Source organism: Leuciscus leuciscus, assembly GCF_965113295.1.
Source record: "Leuciscus leuciscus genome assembly, chromosome: 21".
Classification (NCBI taxonomy): domain Eukaryota; kingdom Metazoa; phylum Chordata; class Actinopteri; order Cypriniformes; family Leuciscidae; genus Leuciscus; species Leuciscus leuciscus.
In genome coordinates this window covers 4,597,223-4,619,459 of record NC_138745.1, presented here as the reverse complement: position 1 = coordinate 4,619,459, position 22,237 = coordinate 4,597,223, and the positions used below count along the sequence as shown (strand labels likewise).

The window sequence follows — 22,237 nt, the reverse complement described above, 5'->3', positions numbered from 1 at the left end:
ATAGTTCTAGGAACTATGAAAAGGTTCCTCCGGTGCGAAAGCCCCTTATAATAAAGTCAAATTGGGATTTTTTAAAAATAATTTTAATTTGACTTACCGCTACTACTACTACTAATAATAATAGTAATAACCATTGATAATTAATAATAATAATGAAATTAATTACAATTGTTATTATTTGAGACACTGTATATTTTTTTTATATAGTATATATGGGTAACATTTTATTTTACAGTGTCCTTGTTACATATGTTACATGTACTTACCATAGTAATAGTACATTATGCATAATTACATGCAACTAACCCTAACCCTATAGTAAGTACATGTAGCTGCTTAATATTACTCAGTACTTAAATATATAATTACACTGTAACAATGACACCTTAAAATAAAGTGTAATCGTATACATTTATAAGATTGTAAATATAAATAAATATCTGAACTTTTACACGGACGCCCTAACACCCTTGAGATCTCTGGTATGGCCCACTAGAGGACCCATAGATATTTAGCAAAGCCCCTGTCTGTGACATTTAATCCTTCTGTATCAGATAAACTGAGGTGTAAGTATAACTCACTGGCTCTGGCGGTGGAGGAGGTGGAGGCTCTTTGATCACCTGTGGAAAGACACACAGATGTTGTGTGAAATAGTCAAGTCACAAAACCAAAAACACAAGTGATGCATAACATAGAATATCATGTTAAATCATGACCTCTGGTTATACAGTGTGTGCTCATTTGAGATGAATTGACCAATTTTCCACCTTAAATCACTCAACTTCAGTCTTTACCGCAAATCCATAGGCCTTGGCTCCCAGATTTAAAAATACTGGAAGATGTGTCGTGAGAACGTACTGTATGAAGGCTGATATTTAAAATGGTAAATGAGGCGATGACTTACTACGGTGCAGCAAAGCGGCCAGAACCACCACATGAACAACAGAGCCAATAATAGAAACAACACCAGCAGGGTGATCAGCAGGATCGTCCCATCAAACTGCAAAGGAAAACACAGAGAACGTGGGAGAGGTTGAGAAAGAGAAGGATAAGGATAGGCAACCATTTTTATACTTCACTTCACTAACAAAAAAAAATATTGCCATATTGTTATTTGGGATTTATACTTTGTTACTTCAAGAAGAACCAATGTTTTAATTTTGTCAATGAATTTCACTAATGATATGTTGTTGACAAAAATTTTGGTTTAAATATTATTCAAAAAAAATAAATAATTGTCAGTAAAATGGTTAATGAATGAAAATAACATGAAGAAATGTTTAAATATTATTAAAAAATTACAAGTCATTTCTGACAGTAACATGGTGTAAAATTAATGAACATTCCATGACAATTGATGTCATTTTTGTCAGTAAAATGTAAAATGGCATCAAATATATGACCATGACGAAATATTAACTATATCTACAGAACATTTTCATCAAAAGACAAGCTGTGACTACCATAAACTGAGTAATCTCACTGTTAAAAAGTATGTCATGGGTAAAGAATGGGAAGAGCACACTGCTTCTTTTTTCTTTTTTTAGGCATTTAGAGAAGAAATGCTTCATGAAAAGTTATTTTTGTGGTTGTGGGCAAGAAGCCCGCTCAGTGAGAGTCAGAGACAGGATCTTTTTGGGGCTCTTGTCTGGGGACGTGCTGAACCCCTGCGGTTTGGCCCTTGATCTGTGTGTTATTGGGGGGATGGTGTGTGTTGTGAAGAGAAGATGATGATGGGGGACGACCTGAACGTGAGGAGGGGAGAATACAATAAAAATAAGGGGTTACGACGTAAAAGACCACCCATTAATTCTACATAAACTTTCCAATGATTACAATGCAACATAATTATGATCATATATAATAGCTATATTTAGATTTAATTAAAGGGGACCTATTATACACTTTTACAAAGTCTTGATTTAGTTTTTTGGCTCTACTAGAATGCTTGAATGCTTAAAAAAATGTTTTTTCCTAAATACTCCATTGTTACAACTCCTCTCTTCCCAGTCTGTCAGTAACGCTCTGTTTAGTTCCTGTCTCTATGAAGCCCCTCCTTCTGAAAAGCACACTGTGCTCTGATTGGTCGGCTGGATCAGTGTGTTGTGATTGGTCAAGCGCTTCAAATGTGTTTGGGAATGTCCCGCCCCTTACCATAACCGCCAGTTTAACACACTACTAACTAACTCAACCAGGCCCCGCCCCTTTATTCTGCATATTCGTTATTTAAATGAGGAATATTGTGACGTGTTCGTTCCCGGAAGAAAACTGAAGACTACATTGGAGGCGTTTCAGGGAGTTCAGACCCTAAAACACCCAAAAACATTCACTAATGTCATAATTGTATGAGGTGATTTGGGTTTGGGACAGTTCACAACATTTAAAGAAGATAATTTATTATGTGAAGAGCTAAAGGGATCATGAGAGTATAAATGGACCTATTAGAACAAAAAAGGTTATAAATTCTGATTAGATGAGAGGTTTGGAGGAATTGTTATTAATAAAGTAAACTAGGGATGCACAACATACAGATATCAGCCAATACAAAGACAATGAATCAGTATCAATCAACATTGACAGCTATTTAATTGTGTACTTATTTCTTTTACATTAAAAATACGTTTTAGCCACCATTTAATACTAATATTTTATAACTAATCATTTATTAGCACTTTTATTTGTAATCTTAAGCAAATCTCAAAATGAATTTCCATTTAGTAGATTGTAGTTTGTCTGGATGTGCTGTTGTGTTGGTGTGTTTGCAGTCAGACTTACACACTCTGTTGTGGTAATGTGCACAGAGCTGGTGATAAACGACAGACCCTCGTTCATGCTGACTTGCAGGTACACCACCCTGGAGCGCAAAGACCAAAACATACATTTTCATACCCATATTTGTCACTTCGAAAGCTGGAAAACCCTTTAACGTTGCACAGAAGTGTCCATAAAAGTAGAAAGAAAAAACACACAAGACCAACAGGATTTAGAGAGACATCAGACATGTGTGCCAAAGACAACATTTTTGTGACATTTTTGAGATGTATTTGCAGATCTTTAGTTTTGTGTGAAATGCCTTCCAGACCATAATTGGCACCCTTACAGCGCTTTGGAGGGTGTGCTGGTTAACTTTTGTTGTAGTCAGCTGTCTAGTGTCTCAAACATTTGATAAAAACAGCATTCCAAATGTTCAGCATTCCCGCCGAGGTTTGTGTCTGAACAGACAGAGGTTAAGTCTGCTCTTCTGACAGATAAAGTCATTTCTCCCTGATGAAGAGCATCTACTTTAGCTTAGGTTCACATTCCTCTGTGCAAAAACACTGATAAACAGCCGGATTTTGGCCAGACAATTATTACTGAAATTCTCTTCGTTTAAAAGTTTGATGTTTAGATGAATATGTAAATATGTGCTGCACGCATTACTCTCAACAACAAAATGACAACGGTGAGAAAACAGCAGTTAAAGGCCATTAAGTCCATTAAAAAATTAAAAAATTTCTCACCCTCAAGTTGTTTTAAACCTGTATGAATTTCTTTCTTCTGCTGAACATAAATTAAGATATTTTGAAGAATATGGGTAACCAAACGGCTGATGGACCCCATTGACTTCCATAGAAAGAAATTACAATGAATGTTAATGGGGTCCATCAACTCTCTGGTTAGCCACATTCTTCAAAATATCTTCTTTTGTGTTCAGCAGAAGAAAGACATTCATTCAGGTTTGAAACAACTTGAGGGTGAGTAAATGATGAACTATTTCTTTAAGAAAGCATCTGATGAGCTCTGAAATTCAGCTCTCCAGTCAAGTCACGTTTATTTAAATAGCACTTTATTCAGTGTATTGCTTTAAAGCAAGCCGTTTTACAATATTAAACATGAAAAAACAGTGTCAGTGTCACTTTCAATTAGAATTACAACTTCAATTTCTACTATAAAGCGGCTCTCCAGTGTGTTCATGTTTTTAGTGGCGTTCGACCTCGACGGACTGAACAGGAGAAATTAACCGGAGAGGATTTCCACGTCAAAGAAGGCGGAGCCTCAGAGCCACACCCACCTATTAGGTCATCGCCATGAACCAATGGTAGTTCGAAGGCGTTTACCAGCAAGAGCGAACTTTTCTGGAAACTCCAAACGCATCAATTTTGGCCTGATTTAGTTCGAAACGACGTTGCACCAGTTTGTTCTTCGATTCCACTTGAAGTATATCGGGGCCTTGAAAGTAAAGTTTAGGTGTTTTTTTTCACACTGTTCAATTACTTGGTGCAAACCTGAGTACTTTCACACTGAACTTTGATGTCAAATGGACCCAGTCCGCACCAAAAGCTCGAGTGTGAAAGTGTCATTCTTTAAAGATGTTGTGGGACGGTCCGGCATGTATGCGAGGAAGGTGGGATGACGGTTTGAGGTAGGATGGGAAAGAAGACAAGATGAGTGCGAGAAGAGAAAAGAAATGGACTGGCGATTTGGGATTAGCACAGTTCACTACATGCAAAGTATTTAGAGCTAAAGGGAACATGACAGTATGAGACTTAGGGCCCTATCTTACACCCGGCACAATGCAGCGCCAAGCGCGACGCAAGTGTTTTTTGCTAGTTTCAGCCCGACGCAGTTTTCATTTTCACGTCCTGCGCAACGTTGTTTAAATAGCAAATGCATTTGCGCCCATGTGCTGCTGGTCTGAGAACGAGGTGTGTTCAGGCGCATTGTTGGAGCATTGCTATTTTGAGGAACAGAAATAGACTGAGCCATTGATCAACTGAAACCTGGTCTAAAGTCAATGGCGCAATATTTTTTTGGTTATTTAAAGAGCGTGTTAGTAATGTGCGCCTATAGGCGGGTTCACAACGCACGTACACTTATTAAACACACAGGGACGCACAGCAGCACACAAACATGCCAAATATTTAAAATAAAAGGATTTCAATGTAAAAGATTATTATTGTGTACATAAAGAATCCGGTTTGTCCAGTAGATGTTCTGCTTGAGCACTTTTACCTCACGCACGAGCAGTTCTGTTTAAGCTCTGGAGACGCGTTCGTTCTTTCCACTATCAAATTCTGTCATGTGAATAGCGAATCTGCCATGGCGCGAGCGCAACTGGCATTTAAAGAGAATGGGAGATGAGACTCTGATTGGTTTAATGCACGTAAATCCCAAAATACACCCATTACTCAATAAGAGAATAGGGACAACCCTTTTAGACCATGCGCCGGGAGCGCCGACCATTTTTCCCGTCGTTAAACTAGCAAAAGTGGATTGGGACACGCCCTAAGTGAACTTGCGCCGTGCGCTTTAGACCATGAGCTTAGATCGTTAAAATAGGGCCCTCAGTCTTAAAAATACAGGTATTCTCTCGCAAATGTTTGCTGTTCCCCCGAGAAACTTTGCGTTTACTCACAAAACATCATCATTAATATTGCTTATATTTTGGTTGATATTGGATACTTAATTGCGTGTGCTCATTTCCTCTATTTTTACATGAACATTATTTCTGCCACCATATAATACTAATTTAAATGTAATATTTAATAGCATTAATAATTTGTAATTATCATTTATTTATTTATTATTCATTTATATTAATAATTAATAATTAATTATACCACGTTTAATTGTAATCTTTAGCAAATCCCAAAATTTATTTCCACTTTGTATACTGTAGATTATATTATGATGGCTAAATTAACTAAGCAATTCGCTAGATTTTAATATTTAGTGTGTTTTTTTCCGACAATTTTTTTCATTTTTTCTGCATATCAGCTATAAAATTTAAATATTTATCAATTTATCAATATCAACCAGAATTTACATTTTAGTGCATCCCTACATCAAACATTGACAACAAACTCGTAGAACTAGAGCAGAAATAGATAACTACATTGGTATTGTATTATTATGTCCTTGTATAACTATATTTCCTTAGAAAACCTTGTCTATGAAGAATAGAAATATATGTATATATAACATCAAGAATCTAAAAACTCAAGAACACTGTCGTTCTTGACAACAAGAGGGTTCTGAACATAATATGCTGTATCAGAAGCGGGAGAGAAGATCTGGAGGTTTATGGGAGCAGTAAGGAAATAATGGAGATGAAGAGGAACAAAGAAAAGCAGAGAGTGGGAGTGATTTCTGAAAACTATCTGCTTTAACAGCTCCTCAGAGCCTCTGACATCATCTGAAGCTCAGGCTTTGATTCTGAGGATCAGAAGGCTATGAACTCATGAAATCAGGCAGTTCTGGAAAAAACAGGATAAAACAGCGAGCTGTGTAAGGAAGAGGAATGTGACCTCTGACTGGGATCATAAACACGAGCTAATGCATGGCAGACCTGTCCATCAGCCTCTCACTTACTTTCCCACTTCATCTATAACAGGCGCAGGGCACAGCAAGAACGTGTCTTCAACAATCGCAGGCTTCTCATCTGTCACAGGAAGAAGAAAAGCTTAGTAAAGCAGATTAAATGCAACTACAGTATATATGTTCATGAGAAATGAGAAAGTACTCCGACTCTGTGGGAATATCTGCAGGGAAAACACTCACTGAGCGTGACCGTGTCGTTTATTTTGAAGCTGCACAGGACCTGGTCTATGTTTCTGGCGTGCCGAAAGCCATTACCTCTCACCACCACTTGAAAAGACTCTGAAACACAGATTCCCACAGTTGCTGCTCAAAAAATAGTGATAAATCCTCACAAAAGACATTTCATTACACCATTTCCCTAGAAAAATATCAACTTCTCTGTGTTTCCCAGCATGGGTCAAGTAGCTCAAGTAATGCTGGGTAATATAAAACCACAATGATATAATTGTCCTCTTGGGTAAATGCATCTCACAGACTGTCAAGTTCAACGCTGGAATTTCTTTATGATTATTTTATGATAATGTGCTTATTTTTATATGCAAAAATTCCAGTCATTTTTTATTTGATGATACATACATTAAATGTTTAAATGGAAATCTAGTCCAAAAGAGTGATATGCTGTATGCAAGTATGGAAATTAAATTAATCATGCAGTCTTACAGATTAAAAGATAGTTCATAGAGAGAAAGATAAGATCTGCCGCTTTAAATGCTAAGGCTCGTTACAGCAGGATTGATTCTGATTGGCTGTCAATGTTTTTATCACTCATTTGCTGGAAAAAATAGTTCTGAAAGTGATTCCAGTTGTTTCTCTGTGCCGTTATCGTTAAAGTTGTGGTGTGAACTATGCTATTCTTTTACATCTGGAATGATTTTTAAAACAATATCTTTAGTTTTACCGTAACAGTTTTAGTCCTTGGTGTGAACAGGCCTTTACTGAGTAAAATTCTCTTTGACTTGCAATATAACATAAAGATTTATGGCACATACATAACCCACTGACAGACATGTACAGTGAGTTAACAAGAATCCATATTTCCTACAGATAAAATCCATGATGAGATCTTATTAATTGAATGTGGAAGGAACATAGCTATTAGCGAATGAAATCAAGGGCATTATTATTATTTTATGTAAATATATATAGAGTTTTTTCATACCTCCTGCACATACGCTGGATGGCTCCGCTGCCAAGATCTCGATACAAGATTTTTTGATGATCTAAAAAAAGAAAATATTTCATTCATATAAATTTTCATTTAAATAAAAAATGATAAAACAATTTAATAATTTGTTCAAAATGCATTTATCAATTATTATTAAAGCTAAAGTGTGTCATTTCTGCATTGGAGCCAATGGTTCCTGCGATAAGCTTTATCTTCCGATGGTCTTGGGAAACGCAAACTTGATTGATGTTTTGAAAATGCCACAGTGTTACAGTGTAACACTTTCAGGTGAATCAGTTTACAAAATGGATACAAATGGCTACAAAACAGCTTGTTATGCTGCAAACAAACGATTTCTTACCATATTATTTAAATGTCTTGTAATTATAAACACACTGGTGGTTTGTCGTGCAAATAGTTTTACCATTTACTGCACCTTGTTATTCTTCTAGTTATTTACCCATAGTAGCTAATGATTGGAAGTCTCGCACATTCACAGGAAATATGAATTGAAAAATAAGGTGGATAATAAGCTTGGATTTAAAAAAAAAAAAGACCATTGAAAAAATTCCACACTTTAGCTTTAAAGGGAAAGTTCACCCAAAAAATGAAAATATCATAATCATTTAATCGCCCTCATTTCTTTCCAAATCCATACGACTTTCATTCATCTTCGGAACACAAATTAAGATTTCTGTCCCTCCATTAAAAGTCTGTTCACCAAAAACTCATATAGAGATCATAAAACGAATGAATCGAGCCGTTTAATCCAACTCTTCTGAAGAGACACGATGGCTTTATATGATTAACATATTTAATTTATGCTTTTATTCAAATTTAAACATTGATCAGCAAACATAAACAAAAGCAATGGAGGGACAGAAATAATTTGTGTTATAAAAGTCTTCTCTGTTCGGAACGATATGAATAATTAAATGCAGAATTTTCATTTTTGGAGTAAGGAAAATGCATCTTAGAAGATTCACAAAATGCATTCTTAATGAATCTTCCACAAGCTTCAGTTTACCGAGTCAATCATTCCTCTCAGTGCCTGGAATCCTCCCAAGACCGGAAACACATGCTTACTGGTGTCCGCTATGGTAGCCAGCTAGAACAGGAAAAACAGATGTTTATTTAGTTTCGATTGGTTGATTTCAACTGGTTTCCACCATATAAAGTGCATGGTTTATATTGAAGTACATTCTCTGGTAAGTATACTTGAGGGTTTAGGAAGAGTCTCCAACATTGTTTGTTAGATGGAAGAACGTATTGATGCTTTGATACTAGTTTAATCTGTTAACTGTCACCCCCCTTTTTGAGCATAGACTTCAATAGTTGTAATTCATGAATGATTGGGTAAGATTGATCTCTATTTAAAGACACTCAGATTATTGCAGCAGAAAGTGTAAAAAAGTTATAGAAGTTTAAGTTTACTGTAAAGCAAACATTTTTATTTTATCTAATTATCCAAATAATTTGGACTCTAAAATGTTACGTTACTAAAATATGTCAAAATGTTACGTTAATATCACAGAAATTTAGCCCGCTAAAAGGTTTTAAAGGGATAGTTCACTTTGAAATTAAATTTTGGTATGTTTTAGCTTACCTCAAGGGCATCCAAGATGTAGGTGTCTTTTTTTCCGCAGTAGTTTCAATTTTGATATTTTTAGGTCAAACCGTTCTTGTCTGTCAGTCATATAATGCAGGTCTATGGTCACTGTCTCAAAGAGCATGCACAGAGTCCAAATTAAAACAATTCCCCGTCGTCCAAATTAAACAATTCCCCATCGTAAGTACACATTGATGGCCTAAGACACGAAACGAGCGGTTTGTGTGAGAAAACGAACAGTATTTATATCGTTTTTACCTCTTATACACAGCCACGTCCAATTGATCTGAGGGCGCGGGCGGGTATAGATATATACAATAGAAGTCGCCTTGGCTACGGCAAGTTCATTGGAACGAAACCGTAGCCAAGGCGACATCTAGAGTATATATCTATACCCGCCCCCGCTCTCAGATCAATTGGACGTGGCTGTGTATAAGAGGTAAAAACGATATAAATACTGTTCGTTTTCTCACACAAACCGCTCGTTTCGTGTCTTAGGCCATCAATGTGTACTTACGATGGGGAATTGTTTAATTTGGACGACGGGGAATTGTTTTAATTTGGACTCTGTGCATGCTCTTTGAGACAGTGACCATAGACCTGCATTATATGACTGACAGACAAGAACGGTTTGACCTAAAAATATCAAAATTGAAACTACTGCGGAAAAAAATACACCTACATCTTGGATGCCCTTGAGGTAAGCTAAAACATACCAAAATTTAATTTCAAAGTGAACTATCCCTTTAAAGTACTGTTTCCATGATAGCACAATGTTTAATTTCGAAACAGTTTTCACAGGAATTTTGAATGATACTTTCGAAATTGTAAACTTTCGAATGATTTAGTAATTTATGATGATTTCGAAAAATATGAGATAGGGGAAAAAGGGAATAAAAAAGCACTCCAATAACTGACTGTTAACAGGCTAAGTCCAGATTCACTTGCAACTTGCACCAGCGTTAAAAACAGCGTACTGTCAGGATTTACCAAAGACACGCAGTGATAAATTAGCACTGAAAAGGCGTGGACAGGGTTATTTTTGCGGCTGACCTTTTTGCAAATGCATATGTAAGAGTTTCCCTTTCAGTCGCAACATTTATGGTAGGAGAGCATTTAAATAAATCATGCAAGGTTATTTATTAAGGTTTGTGCTCGTCAATTTACTGGTATTTACTATTTGCGCCATTATTTACCGCCCCAAAAAAGCACGTCTCAAACCAGACGCTAACTGGTAGATTGTGTTGGTCATTATGGAAATGATCCGGCTGAGTCTGTGTTCTTTAATCTGCACGTCGTCAGTAGATCACGAGCAGAACTTTCCACTTCCATCGCCGCTTTTAAGGAATTACGTTCTCACGCTAATTTGCCCTGTTTGGTAAATCTGGCCCCATGTGTACAAGTTTAGGAAACCATCAACAAAAGATCATATATTGTCATCATCACCTGTGTTTCATTGAAGTCCTTAACGCCAACACAATACACGATCGCACCCAATCCCCGAGCTCGTGCTGCCTGGTTAAAGATCAAGCATTCTCAATTAGAAACCATGAGCCTTTAGAGTCATAAATGTCTGCAGACTGAACGCTTGATACCTCCTGTTGAGCCGCTGTCAGCTGATGTTCCTGAAGTTCACCGTCCGTCAATGCAATTATGACACTCGCAGTTCCTACAAAGTGGAGTGAAGATCGTCAGTGTTGGTAAGAACAAACTTTAATAACAGCAATACTCTATTCAGTGGTGACATCGGGCGTCTTTAATGGAAGCCTACCAAAGTTTTCCTGGTGTATTTGCTCGTTTGCCTGTGAATGAAGATTCGATAATATTGTTAAAAAGAAGCGAAGCACATTCAACTAGCTAATTTGAATGAAAAACAGCATTAATTTGAACATTTTACCCTTTCTAGACCAAGATGCATAAACGTATCTCCACCTGGGATCTCTCGTCTTAGAACATTTAGGCCTTTTCTTATGGTCTCCCTTTGAAAAATGCAAATAAAAATGAGAAGAATGAACTCAAATTCTACAAATGTGAAGCACTCGAGAACGTGTCTTTCTGCACCTGTTTTCGGTGAGTCTCATGATTGTGGTTCCTCTGGTTGAGAAGACGATGAAGGACATTCGAAGCATAGGGCTGTAAAATGATGAAAAACAGACCAGAAATGGTTACAAATTCGTGAAATCATCTATAACGCACATTAGAAATCTTATGCAACTGGAACATGCCATTCATTCAGTTGGGTCTTATATAGTTTGATTCATTTGGTTTTCTCAGGAGACGTCGGTTTAGTACCTGGTGAATTTCTCAGCCAAATGTTCAACAAAAGCGTAGATTTCGTCCCAGTGGTGTTTGACACTTCCTGACCTGAGGAGAAAGAGGTGGGAAAAAAAAAATCAATAAATGGGATGCTCCTTCTTTTACTCTTTAAATGCATTAGATCAATACAACTGAGAGAATCCTTCAAATTAATTATCAATGCTTTTAACTTATTCCGGAAAGGATGAAGCAGTTTTTTTTTCTTCAGTTTTCCCCTTGACGCGCGGCTGTAAACGCTCAATGACAGCTGGTCATTTCCTCTCCCAGTCCCAACCAGTGCTAATTCATTAGTGCTGGATGACAAATGGGAAATTAACTAATTGAGTCTACAGATCTGAGCTTGAGTCAGTTTGACTTAATGAATGAATCGTGCAGCAGGAATTGGCTCTTTGTCGTGTAAATCTCTTTCCCTGGCCTGTGTAACACGTTTAGTCTGAGAGCCAGACATAACAGTAACTGGGTCACTTGATGAAACCCGTGCCTGTGCTAGTCTGACAAGGTGATTTTAAAGGCACACTATGCAAGATTTGTACCTTAATATAGCAGCTTTGAAATCATTTTGATGGTAAACAAACTCGTAGTTGCTGACAAAACCAGCAATGCCGGTTTGAGAAGTGGCGCCCCGACAAATCTCGCGAGAATCACGACGTCACATACATCAACAACATATGAAGCAGCTTCTGTGGAAGACACTAGCACGCATTTCAGACCCGAATCATCGCAGAGTCGACGAAGAAAACGCGGGCGGAAGAGTGCAGAGACGGCGTGAGTGGTATTCACGACGACAGTAACGTTAAATACAAGTACAAGTACTCCACATCGACTCTAGGGGGCGCTGTTTGAGAAAAACGGAAAATGCAGAGTGTCCATTTAACCCAACATAAACATGTTCTAAAATTCTTATTAAGTTTAGAAAACGTTATTTCTGAATGTTCTCTGAACGTTCTAATGTTAAGGGAAGAGTGAAAGGTCATCATTTGCATATGTTTGGTCTTGCTAGTTTACACATTCAATAGATTTTAAAACCATTCCAGCGCTAGAAGAGGCAAAAGAGAATTTAATTCGGTTAATTCTGTTATCTTGCACACACAGAGAGAGGCGCGTTTTAGATACTCCGAATTGATTCCTCTTTCGAGTCCCCGTGCACTTGGATGGACACATACACACAAAGTATGTAGTCAAAATACCCGTCTCGGCAAGTATTCACGCAAGCACATTCGGTTATGTCTTAAGTGAACGAGAAATCAGATATGTATCATTATTGGATCTGTGCGTGCATGGGGTCTTAAAGTGACAGCAACCTATAAATACCTGCTGTTTGTCATGTTAATCAAACACAGCTTTAACAAAGATCAATCTATATTAAATTTATACAGTGAACAGTGTTTTTTATTTATTACATTTCTGTACCCGAAATTAATACTACAGTTAGACCTTACTTTATTTGTAACTTTGTTATGTTGGTGTACAGCACTTACTGTCTGTTCACTTGCCTTTAATAATGATTTAATTTTATAAGTTAGGCTAGTAGTTTATGCTGTGGTATCGGAGTACTTAAAGTGAGCTTTCAGTAATAAATGGAAAGCAAAGTTACCTCCCATTTGTAAAATGATATGATGATGATAACTTTGAACAAACATTCTATTAACGTTGCTGGAAGAATGTTTGTTCATAACTTTGAGAAAACCTTGCCAGAATGTCCAAAAAGTACATTTCTGTAGATTTGAAATATTCTATCAGATAAATAAAGTGATTATGGTGTTAATAAATTGCAGCATGCTAAATGAATAAATTTTCATACATGTTGAGTCATATTTTACTCAACATGCATGAATATATAATACATGTTGCCTTAAGAATTTAATTTAAATTAATTTCAAAACAGAATTCAATTTAATTTCTAAGCCTTGCGCACAAGATTGTGAAACTAAGTGTGCTTCTTAGAAAGAGATTTTGATTTATAACAATTATGATCATCCCCTACTGAAGAACACAACAAAACGTGATATAAATGAGTGCACTTTAACCTTATCATTGAGAGTTCAATTCCTGAAACTATAATGAAATCATGTTACGTTTTTTTTTGTTGGAGTTTTTAATAAATTATATCAACTAAAATCTAAAAGTGCATAGAGAATGTAGTTTGTGTCCATCAAATGTGCATATTTTCTAATATTTTAAGAAGTGACAGACCAAATCTTCATAAAGAAATTTTTAACTAGATTTTTGCTGATGTGTTTAGAAAAACAACTACTGTATATTAAGATATAGTACAAATATTTCTGAGGGACACAAATCTTTTTATTATGACCCAACTCAACTGGATTGATTTTATAGTTGGTAAAAAAATAAAGCTGTTTGTGTTCCTCTAGAGAAATGCTAATCGAATGGCTTCATCCTGAAGTAGAGTGATGAATGCTCCCGAAAACCTCTTTCTGGACCGGCGTGGGAGGAAGATGTTTTTATAACACAGTCAACAAGAGATGGGCCAGCACAAAGCCAGCAAGCTCTGAGACGGCAAAACAGACCGGGAGGTGCACGTTGGCAAGAATATGCAGGTCATGCTAAGGCCTTGCCACAGTTTTCAACTTCACATTTTCGAACATCACAATGGCCACTGTTTGTGTTGGAAGCATGACTTTCTTGAGGTAACGGCAATCATGGGATTGGTGCCTAGCTTGCAGTTTTCTCACCTGTGCAAACAGCATTAGGAAAGGAAGCGGTCTATTCTCAAGTGAGATCCTTGATGAAATATGTTGCGGTGCCCCTCTTTGATCTAATTTGAATGGGTTATACTGAACCATATAAAGCCAGAAATGTCATCCAGCAAGATTTCAACTGAATAAATCCACTCTGAAGATGATCCTAATCCACAGAGAAATGAATTACCAGCGATCAGCAAAAGCAAACGTCATCTTTTAAATGACCCTCAAAACTCGTGTTTTCTACGGTTACACAACTCTTCGTATACATGGATTATTGCACATATGTTAAGACATGTGAAAGTCATTGCGGTTTGATGCAACAAGAGCCAAGACAGGAAGACTTACTGGAGCAATATTTGGGAGAGGGATAATTAGAAAAGTGTGTTGCTCTTACAGGTCTCATCTGTTCGGAGATCAGTCTTCCAATCTCTTCCCTCGAGATCGAATCCTAAACTGACTTTTCAGATCCGCATTTCTGCCAGAACCAGAAACCAAAACATGGTTTCTCCATGCTGTCCAGTGTAGTTACCTGTTGGCACGTCAGATTAAAGGGCTTTTGTAAAATGCTAATAATTGAGAGGACCAGGAAACGTGACTGTGTCGGTTTAGGTTTATGTGAAGTCAGCGTTACCTCCCTTTCCTCCTGCTTTGTGAGACATGGTAAGAATATTATGGTGACATTTCCCTGACACTGCTGTTTTAACTGCTCCTCTGGGTCCTCAAACGTCTTCTAGGCCTAGAGCAGTTTAACAGAACAAGTCTGGATGACCTCCTCCATGTTTATAAACAGCCTTAAAGGGGCCGTAAGTATTTTTGGGGGATAGTAGACAAAGGGCCAGATTTATTAAACAGGGCAAATTAGCATCACAGCGCAATTCCAAAAAAGTGCAGATGGGAGAGGAAAGTTCTGCGCGTGATCTACTGACGACGTGCTAATTAAAAACACAGACACAACTGGATCATTTCCATATTGACCATCACAATCTAGCTTATCTGGCTTAACACGTTTTTTGGGGGGTGGTAATGAATAATGGTGCAAACACCAGTAAATTGACAAGCGCAAACATTAGTAAATCATCTTGTGTGATTCATTTAAATACTCTTTTGCCATAAATATTGTGTCTGAAAGGGAAACTCCTACATATGCATGTGCAATAAGATCAGTCGCAAAAATAACCCTGTCCACGCCTTTTCAGCGAAAATTTTTCACTGCGTGTCTTTGGTAAATCCTGACAGTAGTTTTTTAACACCAAAAGGGGGTTTGCACTGGAACAAGCTGTTAGTAAATCTGGCCCATACACTTTTTAAATAAATAGGTGTTGTGAGGTATCCCAACGGTCTCTCTGACACTCCTAGATTCTGTAAACGACAACAAAAACACAAAGTAGGACCCTGGAAACCATGCAACACTCCAAAAACGTACCTTTACATGCGATTCACTGCTGTTTCCAGCTGAAATCAATAGACAACTTTCATTCCTTTTCAGGTCAATTATGATTACAAGGGCAGATTATTGATTTATAAAGACTTATTTTTGAGTGTTTTTTGTTGTTGTTGTACTATTTTATGACCTCAATACACTTTTACCACATGCATGATTTGTAAACTAATACATTTAGGCATTTGCGTCACATAATCAGCTCCATATGTGTGTCTTTTCTGATGTACAGTAGCACATCAGCTGGTACAGCATTGCACTCGGGTGCGAGTCCCGTGAAACACAAGTCGTGATAAAAGAGCTCAAAGACTTGAAGAAGCAGATAAAATGGCATGGTTGTGTGTATCGGTTATGTCTAGAGATGGTACGTTATTTTCAAAAGCAATAGAGCATTAACCTTTAGGCACCACTTGCCAGACATTTTATTTCCGAACTGCTTCAATACATACAACAACCAACATAAAACGCAGCCAGATTCACATTCATCTGTTTTGGATGAAACTGAACCCTCTTTTAGTGCACCTCGCATTTACGTTAAAAGTGCCGCGAAACAATATTTTGCAGAAATGTCGCTACAAGCTCTTTTTCCAATGGAAAATCAAAAATGGCATCACCCTGAAAGAGGAAAGAAAAATGTATTAAAAAAAAAGTTACTGGAGATACTGAACTGAAGATTCATTAACCCATACTTTGCTATGCATTAATTTACAGAAGCACTCTCTGGCCGTCAATAATTTTATACTCATTCATGTTTGCAGACATTGGATTGGCTGACATGACTTTGGAAGGCGGGGTAAATAGTAAAAAACTATAGCAAAATAGTTTTTTTCAGTTTTTAATCGTTTTTTTCAAGATGAAAAACCCATCAAAAGATTAAAATTGTCATATTTGAGTAGTGCACCCCATCCTAGGACGATGAATGACTGCACTCCAGTTCAACTGACTGGGCTTTGGAAACCACTAACCTACACTGAGCTTCGGATCTGCGCTGGGCATGTGAGCCTACGCTTCTCCTACGATTTTAGTCTTTCAGTTTTCTGTGTTCTGGTCTGAAAACACAAGCCCTTTGCATATCCCAATACTTTTTACGCCCTGTGTAAACTACACAGCAGTTTCTGGTCTGCATCCAGAAAGCATATTTGTGGTGTGTGATAACGTTTAACTAGGAATGCGTGTCTCTTAAAACTGTTCCAGGACCTTTACCGGCAGGTAAAGCTGAATTTGAGTGTATTGGGAAAACTCGACATGGCTCTCAGTGAAGGGACTGACTTTAATGAATCATTGTCATCCTATACAGCTGTTATCCTGGCTGTTTCAAAACAGATGACTCAATGCCTGGGTTATCTTAAGCTAAACAGCAGTTACTGGGACCCAAAACTATGATTAACACAGTGTTGTTTCAAAACATTTATGAAGATGAAGTAAATCAGACCAGGATGTGTGTTCAGACATTGTTGATGGACGATTGGGACAATACAATAAATAATCTCAATCTCAAGGGTCGTATAGCAACGGCTTAAAACCTATATGACTTATTTTCCTCTGAGGAACACAACAAACATATTTTGAAAAATGTCTCAGTATTTTTTTGTATACACAATGAAAGCCAAAGTTATGTCGTTAAGCACTTTATTGGCTTTCTTTCATTCATGCATTTGGCAGACGCTTTTGTCCAAAGCAACTTACATTGCATTCAAAGGATACATTTTATTAGTTCAAGCATTTCCCTCGGAATCAAAACCATAACCCTGTTTAAACTACGTGAATGCATTATATGGACAAGAAGTTTTGTCCATTATAAAGATTTTCGAAATATCTTTTGTGTTTCACAGAAGAAAGAAAGTCAGGTTTGGATAGACAAGAGGGTGAGCATGATGACGGAACTATCTCTTTAAGAAACCTCTAAAGTTGCACCAGCAAAAATCTCCAGAGTTCAGTTCCTCTAAGGACGTCTGGCTTGAGGGCTGCAGTGCCAATATCATGCTAGGCATTCCCACGGACAACTTCTTTGTTTTATTCCACTTGTTAAACAGCAGGCCATGGGCTGGTAGACTGATTCTGAATCACTACCCAAGGCTGCCACTTCCAAGAAAGCCTTTGGGCCACATGAAAGCAGAAGTGGAAGCAAAGATGCCAGACTTAAAGGACAATCCGGGAGGCGATTTCTGTATCTGGTCCTTTTTTTAGCCCCACATTTGCTATTTGTGTAACCAATATTCCATTGATATATATAGCGGGACTTTCCACAATGATTCACATTACATAGGAAAGAGGAGTGGAGCAATCTTTTAGTCAGTTTACCAATGACCATAAAGTTTAAGATTGTGACTTTTGAGGTAAGATGTCAAAATATTCCTTTTTTAATCAGATAAACATGCCGATTCCTCAAAAACCGATCCAGGAAGCCTGATTGGTGCACCTGAAGCCAAAAACTCTTGTGCAATACAGATGTTGTTTGTGATGCTTTGATACTTCAACTTCCCCTCATTCAGTGATGAAGCACATACAGAAAAATGACCTTTATGCACGCAATGGCAGAGTGATTAAAAATACTGAATAATGAATGCAAATAAAATTGCTTAAATTGTTGAAGGCCTGTAATGTTCTCAGAGGGCTGCAGATGTTCATGTGCATGTGATTTTACTAAATGTCAGTTTTTCCGAAGTCTGTAAAGAGGAAAAGCGGGGTGTTGGGGTTGGCTATGTCTTCTGCCATCACATCATGGGAAAAACTGGGACCTCGTATGAGATGTTTTTGCTCGCTCTCAGCTGAACACTTCCAGAGCATGTTGCATGACACATGAAAAAGGATTTATGATGCATTTACTGGTTTCTAATGTGTAAAAACTAACATATCTAACATATTTGATAGCAGTATATTCATTTAATATACCCTAAATGCTTCCTGACACATAGTCAAAGAATATCACTATCCTTTCATTACAGTGCCGTCAACTCTATGTTCATAAGCAATAAAGGAATATTAAACATCCTAAAAACCAACTAAACAAATAATTATGAAATCAATGCTGTTTAGACAACCCACACATTACAATGGGAGTCTCGTGAGACTCATATTTGGAAGCATAACTTACATGTACAAAAAAATCAGAGGAGGACAAAGTACACAACTTCCTTACTTGAGTGAAAGTACAGATACTACCGGTCAAATATTACTCTGTTACAAGTAAAAGTTGTAAAGACCGATTTTTACTTAAGTAAAAGTACAGAAGTACTCATTTTTAAAAGTACTTAAGTATCAAAAGTAAAAAGTAAATGTCAATGCATTGTTTTATTATTGTTGCATTGTTGTTTGTAATACGTACAGTACCTTATGCCTCTGAAGCAACCTAGTAAATACACCTATCAGTTAGTAAGAACTTTTAGAATGTTATAAAACCTATAGAAATTAAACAACTGAATTTACAATTTACAAAAAAAATGTTTTTATTTAACACCCTACCACCCCAACAAAAGAAGTACACATCTATGTGTATCCATTCATGCACATGCTTTAAAAGCCAGCTTCACAACCATAGCTCTATGACTGCCCAACAGCAACACTGCTTTAACAAACAGCAAAACAGAAAGACCCATTTGCCATGGATGCGCGCACCTCGCCGAGGATCTGTCTTCGTCCATTTTGCCACCAGTTGATTAGAGTTCAAAGAAAATGATGGGAAATCGCTGAACTTCACGACACGTGACCCTACAAGAGGGATTACTGATAGGCTGTCTGTCACCTGCAAAAGTTCAATCACGAACTTTGGAAAAAAAAAATCATCCCCTGACTGACGTTACTACTTTCTACTCAAGGACCTTGAAAAAAGTACGATATTTCTCTTTCAAATGTAGTGAAGTTAATGTAAAAAGTTTCCAGAATAAATAATACTCAAGTTAAGTACAGATATTCAAAAGGTGTACTTAAGTACAGTACTCAAGTAAATGTTACTGTCCACCTCTGAAAAAAAGGTGTTTAATATAAATTAATGTGCAATTGGATTAAACATCCTGTAAAGAATATTCCCAGACCGACACAGATCATGGGAAAGGATGTTGTCTGTTAAACAATGGTGAAGGACAAGAGACAGGAAAAGAGAACCACAGAGGAATGAAGTTGTGACCGACTGAAGTGCTTATTCAGCAAACTTCACATGTACCACCCCTTTGCTCATCATTACACACACACAAAACAACAAGTTAGCACAATACAAAAATAAACCGGATGACTTCTGCAAACTGTCACTGTCTACACTCATCAATGCCATAGAAGATCCATTTTAGGTTCCACAAAGAACACTTTATTAATCTGAAAAATCTTTTTCCACTATACAGAATCTTTTGTGGAATGGAAAGGTTTCATGGATTTTAAACTGAACCACTGATATCATACAAAAAAAAAAAAAAAAAGTATTAGTGTAATACTGCACTGCACAGCATTTTCTCCCTGAACTTTAATTGAACCCAGCCAACTGATACCAAACAATGGACATCTGGTGAATATCTATTTTGGTGATGCGGAATGTGAGAAATTTGGGGAAAATACGGAGGATGTGAGTGGAAATGTACTGGCCTACTTTATCCAGGCAGTATGTGGAAAACATCAGGCCAACAGACCGCAAAAGCATCCCTAACATCTACACTTCATATAGATCATGTTGCCTTTAAATGTGATTGACTGACGGGTTTATGTTGGAGAGCAGACAGTTTACCAGCTGCAAGACCAAAGAGATTAAAGATATAACTTACAGATAACTTTCCTTTAACTTTTGCAGAGAGAGAGAGAGAGAGAGAGAGAGAGAGAGAGAGAGAGAGAGAGAGATTCTTTGTCTCAAAACAATGAGCAAAACGATTGAATTATAACTGTTACTTACTTGTCAAGGACAAAATACAAGTCGAATGCGCCTTGACATGATCTCTCCTCCTCCACATCTTCTTCGGCTCCCGCAGTTGGAAGCGTGAACAACAAAAGTCCAAAGAAAAGCACGCCGAGACACATTTTTACTACAGAACGTGCCATCGTTTCTTATTGCAAAAACATCAACCCTCAGTCAAACAAATGGCCATTCACATTATCTTTAATATCGAGCTTGAAATGAGCCTCTGCTGAGATCCTGGGGGAAGGATGCACACAAAGAGGAGTTTTTGCGGATGTTGACGCAGTCCTTACTCACATCAGTCTGAAAACTCTCAAAACTTGAGATAAGACACGCTATTCCCAATATGCACTGCACAGAAAGCCGATGTCCAGGGAAAAACACCACAGAAAAAAGAAAAAGAAAAAGAAAAAAAAAGTGTTTCCAAATTTGTGTTTAGTGTTTTTGATATAAAGATGCTGTTTTTGGGGAACTTTGAAGAACTGTTGCCGCACGAAATCCACGTGTAAAAAAAGGCTAGATGTATTTTCCCCCAAGCGCTTGAAAGCTATTTAATGTAAATGTGCAAAGCAAAGACTGAGTCGTTTGAGAAAAGAGCCCAGGCTCAGAGTTGGCAGAAGAGGATCTGGTGTCAAATTTCTACCCTTGTAGGAAAGAATTGGGGCAGTTTCTTCTCCTGCTCCTTGAAGGTTTCCTCCCTTCTTTTGGATATGCAAAACACGTGTTTTTGCGATGTATTTTCGCTGTTTTGTCTTGTCTGCTTTTGACAATAATAAAATAAAACAAATTTTTTTTTAAACTAGAGTAGAAATATATTTAATTTTTAAGCATTTTCCAAAAGGGTTGGTCTTATTCTATAGTCTAAACCACAATTATATTTTTATGGCAGAATTTAGGTTTTTAGGAGTACTCATAGATGAAAAATTTAAATGGAAGTCACACATAGCTTATGTAAGAAATAACATTTGTAAAAACATTGCCATTTTAAGTAAAGTAAAGTTTGTGTTAAATTATAAGGCAATGAGAATCCTATATTGTTCCTTTATTTTGCCATATTTGATGTATTGTTTGGAGGTATGGGGTAATTATAGCCAAAAAAGGGCTATAAGAATAATTAATGGAGTTGCTCCAAGAGAACATACTATAGGACTGTTTCTGAGGTCAGGACTACTCAAATTGAAGGACTTGGTTTCTTTACAAACTTTATTAGTTGTTCATAAAGCAAAACACTGCCTGTTACCGCATGGACTGCAAACCCTTTTTACTGTAAAAAGTGAGACAAGCAGAAGAAATAATGCTGGAAATACCCTCAAACAAAATTTGTGTGTTTCAGTTTCTGGTGTGAAAAGATGGAATTTTCAAGAAAATGATCTAAAATGTTGTTCAAATATTCTTCAATTTAAATAAGTATAAACAGAAGATACTTAACTTGTACAAAGATGAATGTGAAAATTGTTACAATTATAACAACAATGATGGTCTCGTCGTTGTTTTCGTTACAAGAGTTGTAATCATTGCATTATTGTTGTGTTTGTTTTTGTTTGTTTAGTGTTGTGTAAGCAGAATTAATAATACAAAATAAATGTAAAAAAAAAAAAAAAAAAAAAAAAATTTGTTAAAATTGAAAGTAGATTACATCTGGTCTGGGCTATTTTTTTTTTTTTTGGCGTTGTCATTTTTTGTTATGTCGGTGAGGCCATCTGTAACTTTCTTAATATAAGAATGGGGTAGGAGTTTATAAGATTTTTTTTTCTTCATCCTACTCCTG

At 37.0% G+C, this 22,237-nt stretch overlaps 1 protein-coding gene across 1 annotated transcript in view; it reads right to left on the bottom strand.

The window, feature by feature from the left end:
* antxr1c (ANTXR cell adhesion molecule 1c) overlaps positions 1-21,105 on the bottom strand; it is a 33,890-nt gene extending 12,785 nt beyond the window's left edge. The window contains exons 1-14 of the mRNA XM_082152134.1: positions 20,467-21,105; positions 11,427-11,498; positions 11,196-11,267; positions 11,032-11,113; positions 10,906-10,936; positions 10,730-10,803; positions 10,581-10,649; positions 8,553-8,633; positions 7,520-7,580; positions 6,541-6,639; positions 6,352-6,421; positions 2,776-2,854; positions 905-1,000; positions 582-620 (exon numbers count right to left, since the gene is read on the bottom strand). Coding sequence (XP_082008260.1) covers positions 582-620; positions 905-1,000; positions 2,776-2,854; positions 6,352-6,421; positions 6,541-6,639; positions 7,520-7,580; positions 8,553-8,633; positions 10,581-10,649; positions 10,730-10,803; positions 10,906-10,936; positions 11,032-11,113; positions 11,196-11,267; positions 11,427-11,498; positions 20,467-20,612 — 1,071 coding nt within the window. The 5' untranslated portion in view covers positions 20,613-21,105. The remainder of the gene's footprint in view (positions 1-581; positions 621-904; positions 1,001-2,775; positions 2,855-6,351; positions 6,422-6,540; positions 6,640-7,519; positions 7,581-8,552; positions 8,634-10,580; positions 10,650-10,729; positions 10,804-10,905; positions 10,937-11,031; positions 11,114-11,195; positions 11,268-11,426; positions 11,499-20,466) is intronic.
* Between the last annotated feature and the right edge of the window lie 1,132 nt (positions 21,106-22,237).